Below are 15,747 nucleotides of genomic sequence, written 5' to 3'. Positions count from 1 at the left end.
TCATCCTTTCTAACCCTTCACCTTGTTGGCATAGTGAATCATATTGCATTATGTACTTAAAGGAATGAACTTCCCCCAAGATAAAACCCCAATTTGTTATGGTTTGCAGATCCTTGAAATATGTCATTGGATTCGCTGGACAGGGTCTTAATTGAAGATTTCTGTGTATATGTTCATCAGGGATATTGGCCTTTAGTTTTTCTTTTCTTATGGTGCCTGTGCCTGGCGTTGGTGTCAGAGCAATGTTGACCTAAGAAAGTGAGGTTGAGAGCACTCCTCTTACTTCTATTTTTAGAAGAGTTTAAAAAGGATTAGAGCTGAACACCATGCTACTTGCCTGTAATTCCAGCTACTCAGGAAGCTGAGACAGCAAGTTCAAGGCCAGCTTTGACTGCAAGGTGACAAGGAAAAGTCCAGCTGGAGCTATCTAGTAGCATCAGGTCTCGGGCAAACAGCCAAACAAAATACATGTTCTCTGTTTTGTTCTGTTTTGCTTTTGCTTTTGTTTTTGTTTTTTTTTTGTTTTTTTTTTTTTGTCCAGAAATACATGTGAATTCCTACCCATAATCCCAACACCTGGGAGGCTAAAACAGGGGACTGGTTGTGAGTTCACAAGTCAGCCTAGTGTATACAGGGCTTTGTAGCCAGCTTGGAGCTAGAGAATGAGATGCTGTCTCTATTTTTAAAAAAATAAAGCAAAGAAGAGAGGGAAAGAGAAATAAGCCATGCCCTTCACTGAGATAACACACATGTAATCACACCTTTAAGGAAGACATCCAACATCTTCTGAATGAATATAAAAGCAGTAACTCCTCTTCCAAGACAGTACCAGGAATAGCACATCAAGTGGGAAGAAACCACAGATGTCAGACATTCTGCATGCACAGGACAGCTGCTCAACTCCTCACAACTTCTCGGACCAAAAGTGTCTGTAGTGTTGAGGTTTTTAAACTTTGACCTTGGAACAAAGAATAATTTAAGAGGCTAAGACATCCATCCACACACTAAAATGTACATGGATAATTCTTATTAATATCTCTCAATAGTAAAACAATGAAAGTATGAGAATGTCTGCAGAGGAGAGATGATAAAACATTTCCAAGTTGAGGATGGTGGTGCACATATTTGGAAGGTGGAGGGGAAAAACTAAAAGATCATCCTCCACCCAAGGCCAATTCAGTGTCAATGTGAACTACATGAAAATCTGCCTGAAAAGCAAAACAAAAAACAAAAACAAAACAAACAAACAAAACAACCTAGAGTCTGGGCTAGCCTAGTGGGCAAAGGAACTTATAGCAAAACCTAACATTCTGAGTTCAATCTCCAAGCCCCACATGATGGAAAGAGAAAACCAATTCCTGTGAGTTGTCCTTTCACACACACACACACACACACACACACACACACACACACACACATCATTTAAAGATGAAGATGATATAATTCCAATGATAAACTCAAAAGATACAGCATACCAAATGCCTCTGAGAGCAAAAAGCTGTTGGTCTATTGACATCTGTTTTTCACAAAGCTGACTCTGAACTGAGGAAGAGACAAAGACATTATTGTGTAAACATATCCTTTTTTAGAAAGTATCTAGGACAAAACATTATTTCAAAAAGAGGCCTTTAAAAAATTTTTTGCAATACAAGGACTGAATCCAGACCTCACACATATTGAACATATCATTGAGCTACATCCCCAATCTTTAAAATATTATCTTTAACGTTTGAGATAGTTTCGGTTGTTTAGGCCAACCGAAAACCCCTCTATAACAAATGGGGCCACTACTTCATCCTCCTGCCTCAATACAATCAAGTAAGACTATATCTGCAAAATTGCTAGGCCCTCAGTTAATAAACAACAATTTTAATAGCTGGTATTTCAGGTTACTCAGAACCACAGGTGAAACCTTCAAGGATACGTGGAACCAAACTATTTCTTTCTAAATGCTGCAAATGATTACGTCAAAACAAACCTCCTACTATCTTATTATTAAGAACCTTTCCTGATCCGACTACTTCACATAGATGTAGTAACAACAGTTCTTAATCAGAGAGTTATGACCCTTGGGGTCATATAGCAGATATCCTGTATATCATATATTTACATTATGATTCATAAAAGTAACAAAATCACACTTATGAAGTAGCAACAAAAAGAATTTTACAGTTGTGGGTGACCACAACATGAGGAACTATATTAAAAGGTCATAGCATGAGGAAAGGTCAGAATCACTAATATAAAGGATAGCTGAATTTCTCAAACCTGTCAAAATGGCATTTGCCTTCCAGTCTGTTAGAACTAAGGGCTCTCACATAAAGTGTAAAGAAAATAGGCCCAGCAAGCAGCTGCCACTTGCCCCAGAGTGGCTCTGCACGATCTGTCCTAACTCTTCTGTCCTTCACCCTGTAGAGTGGAGGCCTCTGAGAGGGCTAGACAAAAGGTAAAGAGCACAATTCAGAGATGGGGCTGCAGTGACGGTCAGGTATTAAGGGAGCATCCATTTTACTCTGGGCTTCCTGGAGGAGAACCTGGAAGCAGGAGGACCACAGCAGCCTTACAGAAGCTCACTCCCAACCGGAGCAACAAGAAGCTAGGAAGAACAGATATTTCCACTCCTAATACCATGCAACTCTTAACTATTTTTGCAACAAAAAAAAGTTTATTTAAAGGGAGTATTTTTGTGTATCGTCTGCCCCAGATACTTCTATTGTGTGATATGTGCATGCCTTCTAAAAATAACACTTGAAATGCATAAAACACATAAGATTATAAAACTATACCGGAACATAAGCCATCAAGACAACAAAAATCAAATATATGGTCGAAATGTTTTTACCACAATGAATAATAACAGTCAATGTCTAATTTACAGTAATCTATCCCGGACATATCTCTAATAAGTGTACAATCTTTTAAAAACTCTTTTGTTTTCATAAGACAAGGTCTAATTGTGTCACCCAAGCATTCTCAGACTCATGGCAATTCCCTGCCTCAGCCTCCTAAGTGCTGGTAAAATATGCGAGCCACAAAACACAGCTAAACATCCTATTCCTGTAAAAATGCTGACGTCACTGATATGGTGGCCATATACGTAGTGACATGCTCAATTTCAGCTGGGAGGCTGATAAAATAAAGATGTGGGAGTTTACCGGGTAAAGCAGTACAAACCTATGATCTGAGCACTTGAGACTTTGAGGCAGGAGAATTACCTCAACTTTGAGTCCAGCGTAAGTTATAGAGACAGTACTAGGCTGGCCAGGAATACATACAGCCAGATCATGTCTCAAAAATCTGTATTATTTTTAACATCCAAATTGACAAAATCCTGAATTGGACCCAGGCTTTTGCATTGTAATTGTTTACAGAGGTCAGACCTGCCTCTCACACTTTAGGAAACTACTCAACCACTGAGTAACCCTCTCTGTTCCAACGTATTTTTTTTCTACCTCCTTTGAATTAAAAGGAAAAGCAAAGAGTAAAGTGAAAAATATCTACTTGAGATTAAAAAAAATGTATACATGAAAACCAGCAGACAGCCTGATTGCACTAGGTCTTGTCAGAGAGAGTAAGGAAATCAACCAGCCCACCTTCCTTCCTTTCTTTTTGTGAGACAGGGTTTCTCTGTGTCATCCTGGCTGTCCCGGAGCTCACTGCATATACCTGCTTAGCCACTAACTCAGAGATCCACCTGCTTCTGCCTCCCTGCTTGAGTTAAAGGCATGTCCCACTAAACCTGGCAGAGTTTTCTGTTTTGTTTCGTTTTTTAAGAAAAGATCAATTCTAAATTAGTTACTAAACAGTGAATGCAGCATCTGTCTTGAGGTAGATACAAAAAGGCCAGCCAGGCTGAGTATTCAACATGCCTGAAAATACTTTAACTCTTGGGAAGCCATGAGAAAAAGACTATAAATTTGAACACAGCCTACACTATGTATGGCCAGCCTAGGCTAAGAATGGAAAGCCCTCTGGCCTCCAAATTTGTTTTTTTTTAATAAAAAGCTAATCTTCAAAAGAGTAGTGTTCTATTTTAGACCAAACATAAAAATCAGGTATAATACAAAGACCTTAAGGTATCCTCCCCTGCAAACAATTCTCATTTCCTATCATTACCAATTTTCGCCAAGAACTGGCAGGATCTGTGGCCTGCTTCTAGCCAACAGAATACATCAAAGGTGACAGGACATCATTTATCCTAGCTGGCTGGAGAGGGACAGTCCCCTGCTAGCCTTGAAGAAGCAATCAGCTGTGCTGTGAATTGCAGAAAGAGAGGGCCATGTCAGTGCTCTTGAGTAACTCAGAGTCTTAGTCCGAAAATCATAAGCAGGCTCAGGATGAGGCTCAGTGGTAGGGGCTTACCTAGCAAGGACTGAAATAAACAAACTTTCACAGCATAAGCAACTGCATTCTACTAACAGCCACTCAAGGTTGGATGAAGTTCCTAAGCTTCAGAAGCAATGTAGCCCAGCTGACAACATCTTGACTGACTGAAGCTTTAAGAAACCCCTTAAGTAACTCCCATCTCATAGAAACTAGAGGAGAGAAAATAGATGCTATCTTAAGGTGTTAAATTTGGGGCACCTCAATCAAGCACAACAGATGTATTCTGTAGTTACCAACAGAAAGAGAGCCAACCATTCCGGTGTGCCAGGGACTGTCCAAAGTCTTGAGGGTCCAGCTGCAGGAAGCCTCAGTCAGGGTTGTACAAAGAACAGAATCAATAAGAGAAAATATAAGGTACTTGAGGTAGAAAAATTAGGATTTGGGGGGTAGGGGCTGTAAATTTCAAATAATTAGCAAAATAACCCAAGATTACCTCAAAACCAATTTCCTATGCCCTTAAAGCAGGCCAGTGCCAAATTAGGAGTGTAAAACTAGGACAATTTTCAAAACTGTCTTTTATTTCTGGACTTCAGTTGGTTACTTTTCAACCCCCCTATTACTTTTTCTAAGTATTCTCTCTTTTTGTCTTTTTATTAATTTGTTTAAGTTACCATAAGGGACTGGGCTTCACTGTTGCCTTTTCATGGATACATACCAAAATACTTTCTTTTCATCCCCTTTCCCCAATGTCCTCTCCACTGCTACTTCCCATCTCTTATTGGTTCCTTATTCCCCCGAAGATTATAGTTCTGTTTTCATGCAAAATTTATTGCATTACCCTACTTTACCCCTTCCCAGTCCCTTTATATCCTTTCTTCCCTCACGTGATCTCTTTTCTAGTTTCACATCTCAACCGCCCCTCTCTCTGTGTCTCTCTGTCTCTGTCTCTCTCCCCCTCCCGCCCCTTCCCCACACACACACACACAATCTAGATTCTAGATTCTACAGTTAAAAACAAAGTTTAGAACAGAGGCTGAAGGAACACCCATTCAGAGCCTGTCCCACATGTGGCCCATACATATACAGCCACCAAACTAGATAAGATGGATGAAGCTAAGAAGTGCAGGCCGACAGAACTGGATGTAGATCTCCCTGAGAGACACAGCCAGAATACAGCAAATACATAGGCGAATGCCAGCAAAAACCACTGAACTGAGAACAGGACCCCCGTTGAAGGAATCAGAGAAAGGACTAAAAAAGAGCTTGAAGGGGCTTGAGACCCCATATGAACAACAATGCCAACCAACCAGAGCACCAGAACTAAGCCACTACCCAAAGACTATACATGGACTGACCCTGGACTCTGACCTCATAGGTAGCAATGAATAGCCTAGTAAGGGCACCAGTGGAAGGGGAAGCCCTTGGTCCTGATAAGACTGAACCCCAGTGAACGTGATTGTTGGGGAAGGGCGGTAATGGGGGGAGGATGGGGAGGGGAATATGCATATAGAAGGGGAGGGGGATGTTTGGCCTGGAAACCAGGAAAGGGAATAACAATTGAAATGTAAAAAAGAAATACTAAATTTAATGGAGATGGAAAAAAACATGCATTTTTTTTCTTTCTCAGTCTGGCATATTTTTCTCACCATGCCGAGTTCCAGTTCCGTTCATTTTCCTGCAAATGTCACAATTTCACTTCTCATTATAGCTACATAAAATAAAATTCCATTGTGCATGTACACCCCATTTTCTTTTTCCATTCATCTGTAGGGGGACCACCTGGGCTAGTCCCAGGTCACAGCTACTGTGAACAGTCCAGCAGTAAACATGGATGTGTAATTAGCTCTGTGGTATTCTGACTTAAGTGCTCTCTGCTTATATGTCCCCAACTATTACAAATCAGTCCTCAAGCACCATTACCCCACAGCCAACAGCTTGATGTAGAAAAGCACTGTCAGTCTTAGCATTTAACCACAGGCTCTAATGCACCTCTCCCACAAATCTTAAACTACTGCAAGCTCCAATCTCTACCTGCCCACTCCCAGGTTCATTTCCTGAAGATAAAAGCTACCATGTCTGAGACTCGGCTTACAATAATAGGAAGAAGGAGACCAAAGTTAGAAATATAAATTAAGAGGACTACTACATTATTGTATCTATTTGCTTGACATTTTCTGGGGCTCATTGTTATTTGGAGTGGTGTATATTGGCTGGCACCTATTTGGCAAAAGGTTTTGCAGCAAAAAAGAAGCAAAGAACAAAGAGGAAAAGATATAGCCCAGGCTGGCCTGAAACTCATAATCCTCCTGCCTCTAATCCTTTTAAGCATTTGCCTACCAGCATGCATCACCACAACCAGCAAGATTCTGTGTTTTTAAAAAGGTGGCATACACAATGGAATTCTATTTAGCAGTAAAAAAATAAAAATATCAGGTAAATGAATATAGTTGGAAAATGCTATATAATAACGGAGGTAACTCAAACCCAGAAAGACAAATACTACGTATTCTCTCTTATACGTGATCTTAACTGCAAACCTTTGATCTGAGCCAAGAAAACAGAAAGGGGATGCGGGAAGAAGCTCCACATAGGGGGATGGTAGGGCACAGTTGCCGTGAAAAGGGAAAGAGAGAAATGCGGGAGGGAGTCTTTAGGGAGGGAGGAGGGAGAGTAATACAGAGGGAAAGGGGGCAGGAGAGATAAATAACACTAAGGATAGTTTTTAAAAGCCATAAGGAAACATTTTATAAGCTTACTTAAAATATATATCTTATATAGAAGTGTATGCATACAGATACACATAAGCACACAGAGAAAGAAACAGATAATGACAGAGAGAGAGAGAGAGAGAGAGAGAGAGAGAGAGAGAGAGAGAGAGCGCGCATTGAGATGGAGTTGCACTACATGGAGTGATAATGTTCCCTTCAAGAGCCACAGACTATCTCTAAAAACTCCAGTATCGAGCATGAAAAACTTCTCTAGCTGTTGGCCAGGGGAATCCAAGAGATCCCTAAACAATATAATCTATGGCTGTTCCCCATTACTGAATACATGGGCTGGGGCTGACCAGAAAGCCTCCCCTTCCCAAACCAGGACTGGCTTTCATAGTATCAGAAGGTGCTAGGTAAGCTGCCAAGGGAGGGAAAAAAATCAATAGTCAGAGCCAGCTGTAAAGCCTCTGAACTACAACAACAGTAACCTGACCAGCAAGATTTCATCAGTGGTGCGATAACAGAACTTTATCTTGGGAGTAACCAACAGCTGTCTAAATGGACTTAAGGAATGCTCAATACAAAGGATTTCTTGTCTAGTACTGGTCTGCTATTGTATAACAACTGTCCATGGCTGGAAAGGGCACAGACCCTAGCCAACAACCTACTACTGCCATTTTTCCTTAAGCAATATAATCTCTAAACACTTACCCTTATGCCTGCAGATACGTGTAGCTGTCACACCTCTGAAAAGTGGCTTCTTAGTGCAGAAGACAGAATATAGACTACAGAAATCCACAACTGGTCAAAATGCAGAGAGGAAATGACCACAAGATGCCAGTTCCATTTGGTATAACTATAACACAACTCCTACTCCTAAGGCTCAAAGAAAATTAAGGAAGAACAGACAGACAGATAGAGCCAGAGGATCAAGACACCTGCTGACAGACTGTCTCTTCTATATGAGAGGGAAACTGCACACATGAAATCTCAAGATTTTGGCTGCATAAACAAGACCTGCATAATGACATCAATTGACATTCCAATGTGGATGGCAAAAATTCCACAAGACCCCACCTCTAGATGAAGAGCTACAGACAGGCAAGTAATGGCTGTTGTGAGAGCAAATCCAGACAGAACAAGAGTCAGTGAGTGAGGGGCTGGGGATTTAGCTCAGTGGTAGAGCGCTTACCTAGGAAGCGCAAGGCCCTGGGTTCGGTCCCCAGCTCCAAAAAAAAGAACCCCCCAAAAAAAAAGAGTCAGTGAGTGAGAGCCAGTGTGTGTGAGCTTGTGTGTGTGTGTGTGTGTGTGTGTGTGTGAGAGAGAGAGAGAGAGACAGAGACAGAGACAGAGACAGAGACAGAGACAGAGAGACAGAGACAGAGACAGACAGACAGACAGAGACAGAGACAGAGAAAAATCAGTTTTCTCCAGGAAGAGCCTTCTGATAAATTACCCAATCCCAAGTGGCCAACCCTAAACACATGTACATAAGAGTCACATTAAATGGACTCAGGTGTGTGTGTGTGTGTATTTGAATTTTGAATTTTTGGAAACTTTAGCTGTGTTATCAACTTTGGGAAAAACTACCCCAGTTTGTCATGTCGAGTTGGCACTGTACAGAAATTAACAGCCACACTGATTTAGAAATGTTAAATTTAGGGGTTTTTTTTTAAACATTCATGTAGGGGTAATATACTGTTTTAAATATATAAGGTCTTATCAATGTAGATTTGATTGCTAAAGTTAATAGAATATTCTATAACAGAAAAAAGAAAGCCCATATGAGCCTAGTTAGATGAAAAGACCACTGGAACACTCAAGAATGACAGTGCATATTGTACATGAATAGAATAGGGTATTTTTGATGTTCGTGTGTTTGGAACAATCCCAGTCATGTGACATTGTGCATAAATCAAGAAGGTCACCTACTTTCCCTTGGCATAAAGATTTCCACAATATCATGATGACTCACTGTCAGTGTGGGTAATAAAGTTTTCAAAAGGAAACAAATGAACTGATGGAACATATGTCAACAAGGACAAATTCCAAAAAAAATATAACAACCAGAGGAAAAACAGGTTGCAGAATGTTGTTATGTAGAATACAATGTCTCATTTTAAACTGAAATGACATGTAAAAATATTTGTTTTAGTGACACATATATACACACACATATATAAAATCATATACCTATTTAACAAAAGTAGAAAATTAGTAATTTTTAAAAATCATACTTACTGAGGTACTGTCTCACTATGCAAACCAAGTTGGCTTAAAACTTGCTATCTTCCTGCCTCAGCTTCCCTAGAGCTGTGATTTTATGCATGCCTCCTACCACACCATACTTCAAACATCCTTTTAACCAGACAATGCCTTGGATCTGGTACTTACTGTATGTGCTCGCATCTACTCTCTTTTAGATAAACTTGGCATGGTAGTACATGCCTGTAACCCCAGAACCTGGGAAGTAGAGGGAGGATTGGGAATTCAAAGTTATCTTCACTTACATGGTGAGTTTGAGACCAACCCGGGCTGCATAAGACCTTGTCTCAGAAAAAAAAAAAAAAGCACCATTTCAAACAGTATTCCTAAACAGTATATAACATTATGGGTTAGTGAATTCCCCCCTCATCCCCTCAGGTATGTGTTATAGTGACACACAGTTGTAACCCCAGAGCTCCAGAGGCTGAGACAATGTAAGTTGATGCAAGCTAAAGGCTAGTCAGGGCTAGCTACTACTAGTGAAAAGGCGTCTCAAAAAAAATACATGTTATAAAATGACTGGATCTAAAGAATCAAAAAAGTTTCATTTATACTTTACATTTTACATTTTAAAGGTCTTATTTTAATTTAAATTATGTGTATATGTGGTAAATTATGTGTATATGTGGTAAATTATGTGTATATGTGGGGGGTATGCACATTAAAACAATACCCACAGAAGCCAAAAGGGGACACGAGATCCAATGGACCTGGAGTTACAGGAGGTCATAAGCCCCCAGTATGGGTGCTGGAACTAAGCTTACCTGCTGAAACAGCTGTGAAGTCTCTCATTTACATTTTAAAAGAAAAGTTCTGGCTAACTATGAACCACAACAATAACCAACACGACACAATAACCCCAAAGGTGCAAGTAGTGATAGCCATACCTTGGAGGTAACCAAAACAAGTCTCTAATTGAACTTAAGGCCCATTCAACAAGAAGGAAGGCATGCCTGGCTCTGGAAACCTAGGCAGCTAAATACTCAGTGTTAGTGCAGTCATGGAGCTTAGATGAAAGCCTACAACCAACTAGCAGAATGCCTAACTACATTCTAAATATTTGTCCTTATACCCAGGGATAAGTGTAGTTCTCATCCCATCATCAAACAAACCTCTCTTCGAAACAGAAAGAGACCATTATAGAAAACCACGACCGATCAAAGTGCAGAGCTGTGAAACCCAATCCCAGGGGATATATCTACAAAACACCCCCATGCCTAACACTTGGAGATCCTTACAGAAGAGGGAATAGGAAGATTCTAAGAGCCAGAGGTTCAGAGAGTTAGCTGTGAGATTGTGTCTCCTAGGACTCTCAGAAGCTACACCAAGATCGGCTCAACATGATTGTCTAAGCACAGGCTGAATAAAGACAACAATAAACATGCTAGCATGGATGGGAGTGTGGGGGGTGCCTAAACCCTATACAACAGCATTGAGAGATTCTGAGTGGGAGAAATAGCTTTCCCCAGGGAAGAGCACACCAACTGGCTACCCAATACCAAATGGTCACCCCTGAAAACATACGCATACAAGTAACATTATACAGACTGAGAGGTTATATTTAAGAAGGTAAGTGTATATACATATATGTGTATATGTGTGTAAAACAATGAATTTAAAAAGAGACCATAAATTAAATGAAAGCAAGGAGTAGTATATGCAAGGGTTTGACAATAGAAAAAGGAAGGAGGAAATAATGTTTGTAAAAAAGGGAGAAATTACATTATCTCCAAAGGAAAAATAATTTAAAAATTAAATAAATAGTTCCAGCTAATAATCTCATAACAGGAAAAAGTTTTCCTGATAAGGATTTTGTTGATTTTCTTTTACCAGTTGTCTCCTTAATGATTAAGCAGTTTCTTCAAAGCTATTTTTTAATTTTCAATAAGTGGCTTGTGGTGGCACGCACCTGTAACCCCAGCACTTGGGAGGTAGTCACAGGGAGTTCAAGGTCAACTTTTGCGACATAAAGAGTTTAAGACCAGCTTGAGCCATGAGGGACTGTAAATTGAAAATGTTAATGACTTCTCAAAGATGAGATCGTACAGAGATTTTAAAGACATCTCTACTGAGCTAAAGAGCTGGCTCAGTGGTTAAGACACTTGCTGCTCTTTAGAGAACCAGAGTTCAATCCCCACCATCCACATGGCAGTTCACAACTGTTTGTAACTGCAGATCCCAGGGAATCCCATGCCCTTTTTTGACCTTGGTGGATACCAAGCACATGCAGGAAAAACTCTTATATGTATAAATAATAAATAAATATAAAGTAAAATAAGCCTACTTCTCATGGCCAGGATGTGATTCTTTGCTTTAATCCATTATCTGACAATCAGATATTACTGAATTTTCCCATTTAATGGCTTCTCCTGATAATATAGATTAAACAATATTTTATAACCAATCTTGACGTCTAAGAATGGTCTATCATTGGATCTCTGTGAGTTAATAGATAATAATAATCATTTTTAAGACAAAGTCTCATTTACCCAGACTGGCCTCAAATTAGCTATGTTGCTGAGGATAACCTTGAACTTGTGGCCCCTCTGCCTCTACCTCCAGAGTGCTGAGATTATAGATACGTGCCACCATGTCCGATTTGGGGCAGTGATGGGGACTGAATCTAGTCTTTCATGCATGTTAGGCAAGCACTCTAGCAACAGAGCTAAATCCCCAGCCCTCCAGTACAGTCATCTCAATCGTATGCTTATTACGAGGAAAATCTGGCTGTTAACCATAGAAACTATCAGGTCTGGTTACTGTCTCCGGGATTTGAGCAGTTATACCTGTTGGGCCACTTAAATCTGAACTTTCAGGTTTCGGTTTAGAAGGGAAAGGGGGGAATTTTCTACATTTGTTTTAAAATAGCCAATACACTAATGAGCTAAAACAAATTAAGTCAGACAGAGCATACACACACCACCAAAGTTGTGGATAAAAGTTAGATGTCCAATAGATCCCATCTTTCATTACCCTTCCCAGTTCCCGCTGGGTGACTTTAAATGTTAATTGTTACCTGTACCAAAAGTCATTCTAATTGGTTACATGAAAGGGACTGTGTTTTATTTCTCTGGGCTGAGTAAGGGAACATAAATCTCAGACTCACAATAAGCAATCTAGGAATAGCTCCTTTTGGTAGCATCTGAAGTAGTATTTTGCACACAGTTTTCCCCTCTAAGTCTCTGTACCTTAGGTTCTTTTTAAATTATATGTTCTTCAAGAAAGCATTGGTTATCTCACAGGAAAGCCCCCTCGCCAATTCCTGCAGAAACCTCAACCAATTTTCATATGCCCCTTTCTCTTATCACACTTGATGTATTACCGACCACAAATTAATCCTGGCCAGATGTACAGTGCAATTATTTGGTGCATTGCCTCGAACACTAGTGAATTTATTATGTTCAGCAGTATCCTGAGGTCCTCGTAATAGCTAGTTTGTTTCAGAACACCAACTCCTTATCATCACCCTGTGCAACTCAACTGCTTAGCAATTGTGGCAGAACTATCTCCTTATCACAGAATTCCACAGGAACAAACAACCATGCTAAATTCTATGAATACTAATCATGTTCAGAAATTCTCAATTCGAAAAGGTGAACCAAGTGGCTAAAATTATGCTCACAAACAAACGAGCATCAATGTCATGCACCAGCAGTATAGAACAGTCTTGAGTGCCAGAGAGAAAGAAAGAAAGAAAGAAAGAAAGAAAGAAAGAAAGAAAGAAAGAAAGAAAGAAAGGAGGAAAGAAAGAAGGAAAGAGAGAAAAGAGTGAGCCTCACAAAGGCAAAGAAAGATATGGCAAGTGAACCATAAAACCCTCAGTACTCCCTAGGAACTACATTTTAAAGCCTTTGCTCACCACTGTAAAAATTCAGTTTTCGTTAATAACTTTCACACTATTGCTTTTTAAGTAGAGGTTCATATTTAGGGCTTGATATTAACAATATTATCCCCATTTGCTGCTGGTAACATCAAATGACAGACAAAGGTTTACCAAGCAACCTTTGTCCAAGCTTCAAGGAAAGCACAAAACAAAAACAGCACCTGCTGTGAATCATTCCTTCCTCCTTTCCAGGTATGGGGCAGACAGAAAGAAGCTATGACACCCTTTGTTTCGTAACTCCATGCCAAAGTCAAGTGACAATAAGATGGGAAACTACAGCTATAGACTTCTGAATCCACCCCTGGACCCAAATAGGGAACTTACTTTGGACTTGACCAATGTTCTTGTCTTGTTCTACAACTGGGCACTAAGGTTTTCCACTTCTATACTAATAATCAGAAATACGTTAGTGAACAAATATATGTAGCAGATATGTACATATCACAAGTATTAAAAAGGGAGGACAACATGTAGCTGTAGGCCCAGAGCCTACAGGCACACATGCACACACCCTTCAAGTTCAAATCCCAGTAAGGCACCCCGAGAGTGTAGTCAACAAAGGGAGGGGCAGGAGCAAGGAACAGAGGTTAAAGCAGACAGCAGCCAAAACAAACATCACTTCCAGAATAGGGCAAACTTTGGGTCTGGGAGACTGTAGAACCCCCAGAAATGATAGGGGTGTCAAGACTTTCTCAAGGGACGAAGAGCACACCCAAGCACCGGGCTAGAAGGAGAGGAGCTGCAGAGGAGGCTGGTGTCCCTGGGGACAAGGGCGTCGCCGCCATCCTCGGCTGCAGAGCCCCCCCTCTTTTTGCCGTCCTGGCCGCCGCCCTCCAGATCCCCGGGAATAGTCGTTGTTGCTCCATTCTTCCCATAGACACTGTCCACACAGACCCGTGAGGGATAAAAGAGCGCAGAGGCATACCTGGTGCAATGTCTCCGGTGGCAGCTGCGACGCTCGAAACAGATCGGCTACCGGACCAGCGGCCGCAGTGAGAGTGCCAGGGGCGACCCTGGTAGCCTCGAGGGGGCCAGGTCCGGGGCCCCCGCTTGCAGCGCCTGCACAGCGCGCGAAGAGCTCAGAGTAGCACTGCTGCTCGCTATCGCTCAGCAGCAACGGCGGCCCCGCACCGCCGACTCCGCCCGCCGCCACCTCCATAGGGCCTTCTGTAGGGTCCGAGCTGAGCGCCTTCCCTGGCCAAGGTGCTCGTGCCTCCGCCAGAGCCACCACCACCGCCTCGGCCTCCGAAGCCGCCGCCCCCACGCCCCGCAGCTGCAGCGCCGCCGCTTCCTCCAAGCGCACGCCGGCCCCGCCCCCCCGGGCTTGAATGTTGTGCCTCCGCTGCGCGGCACATGGAGACAGGCGCGGCACTGACCAATCATAGCCCAGAATCCCACCTGGGCCCCTCCCCTAAAGCCCGCCCCGCTCCGCCCTTTTGCCAGGTAAGGAACACAACTCCGCCCGCCGCCCTCCCAAGCCTTTCACCTGCTCTGCAGTCGAGGCCGGGCGGGGAGAGCAGCTGCCAACGCCCTCCAAGCCCACGCTGTTCACGAGGGGCATCTTGAGATCTCCATCCTGGCTGGCAGGGGAACATCTGTACACACACACAAGAAAAACAGCGCTTTTCAAGGGATGGGGAAAACTGAGATGTCTCATTAGAAGTCCCAAGCAGATGAGGAGTCCAAATAGAAAAGGAATCAGGCAAGAAAAGTTGGATTTTCCTTCTTCTAAAACTGTAAGGCCTATGTCCTGAAAAGCTAAAAAACGGAATTCTTATGAACGGGGTCCCAGCACCACCCCAGAGATGATGGAGTTAGGTCACTTTCTCAGGTATGGCTGTGATCTGGATGTGAGCCTTACTGAGAAGTACCAGAAGGTACCTATAAGTCCTAAAGGAAAGAAGTGGAAAAATGCGTTTTGGGGTTTTGTTTGTTTTTCAGAGGTGAGGTGCATTCTGTGCCAGTGCTCTATTGAAATCTGAGAAACGGTGGGAGACACTATCTGGAAAATTTATGCTTCTTAAGAACTGAAAATATTGACCTCTGTAACAGTGTCCTTGATTTCTAGGAGGATTTTATTTATTTTTTTTATTAACTTGAGTATTTCTTATTTACATTTCGAGTGTTATTCCCTTTCCAAGTTTCTGGGCCAACATCCCCCAATCCCTTCCCCTCCCCTTCTATATGGGTGTTCCCTTCCCCCCTTCCCCCATTACCGCCCTCCCCCCAACAATCCCGTTCACTGGGGGTTCAGTCTTCTTAAGGACCCAGGGCTTCCACTGGTGATCTTACTAGGATATTCATTGCTACCTATGAGGTCAGGTCCAGGGTCAGTCCATGTGGAATCTTTAGGTAGTGGCTTAGTCCTGGTTATTTTATTTTTTTAGACAAGGCCCTTTGTTCTAAAAACACTTCTTTTGGCAGGAAAACAAGCAGCTTTTTAAATTTTGTCCAAAATTTGTCCAAGTTCCTACCAAAAAAAGTCAACACTAGATCTCAGAACTTTAAAAACCGTGTGTGTGTGTGTGTGTGTGTGTGTGTGTGTGTGTGTGTTCAAATGGG

At 41.8% G+C, this 15,747-nt stretch overlaps 1 protein-coding gene across 1 annotated transcript in view; it reads right to left on the bottom strand.

The window, feature by feature from the left end:
- LOC116889066 (ralBP1-associated Eps domain-containing protein 2-like) overlaps positions 1-14,746 on the bottom strand; it is a 70,367-nt gene extending 55,621 nt beyond the window's left edge. The window contains exons 1-2 of the mRNA XM_032890250.1: positions 14,672-14,746; positions 14,111-14,527 (exon numbers count right to left, since the gene is read on the bottom strand). Coding sequence (XP_032746141.1) covers positions 14,111-14,527; positions 14,672-14,746 — 492 coding nt within the window. The remainder of the gene's footprint in view (positions 1-14,110; positions 14,528-14,671) is intronic.
- Positions 14,747-15,747: the final 1,001 nt, after the last annotated feature.

This window comes from Rattus rattus, chromosome X (genome assembly GCF_011064425.1).
Source record: "Rattus rattus isolate New Zealand chromosome X, Rrattus_CSIRO_v1, whole genome shotgun sequence".
Lineage (NCBI taxonomy): Eukaryota > Metazoa > Chordata > Mammalia > Rodentia > Muridae > Rattus > Rattus rattus.
The sequence above is the reverse complement of the archived record's forward strand: the minus strand, read 5'-3'. Positions and strand labels throughout refer to the sequence as shown.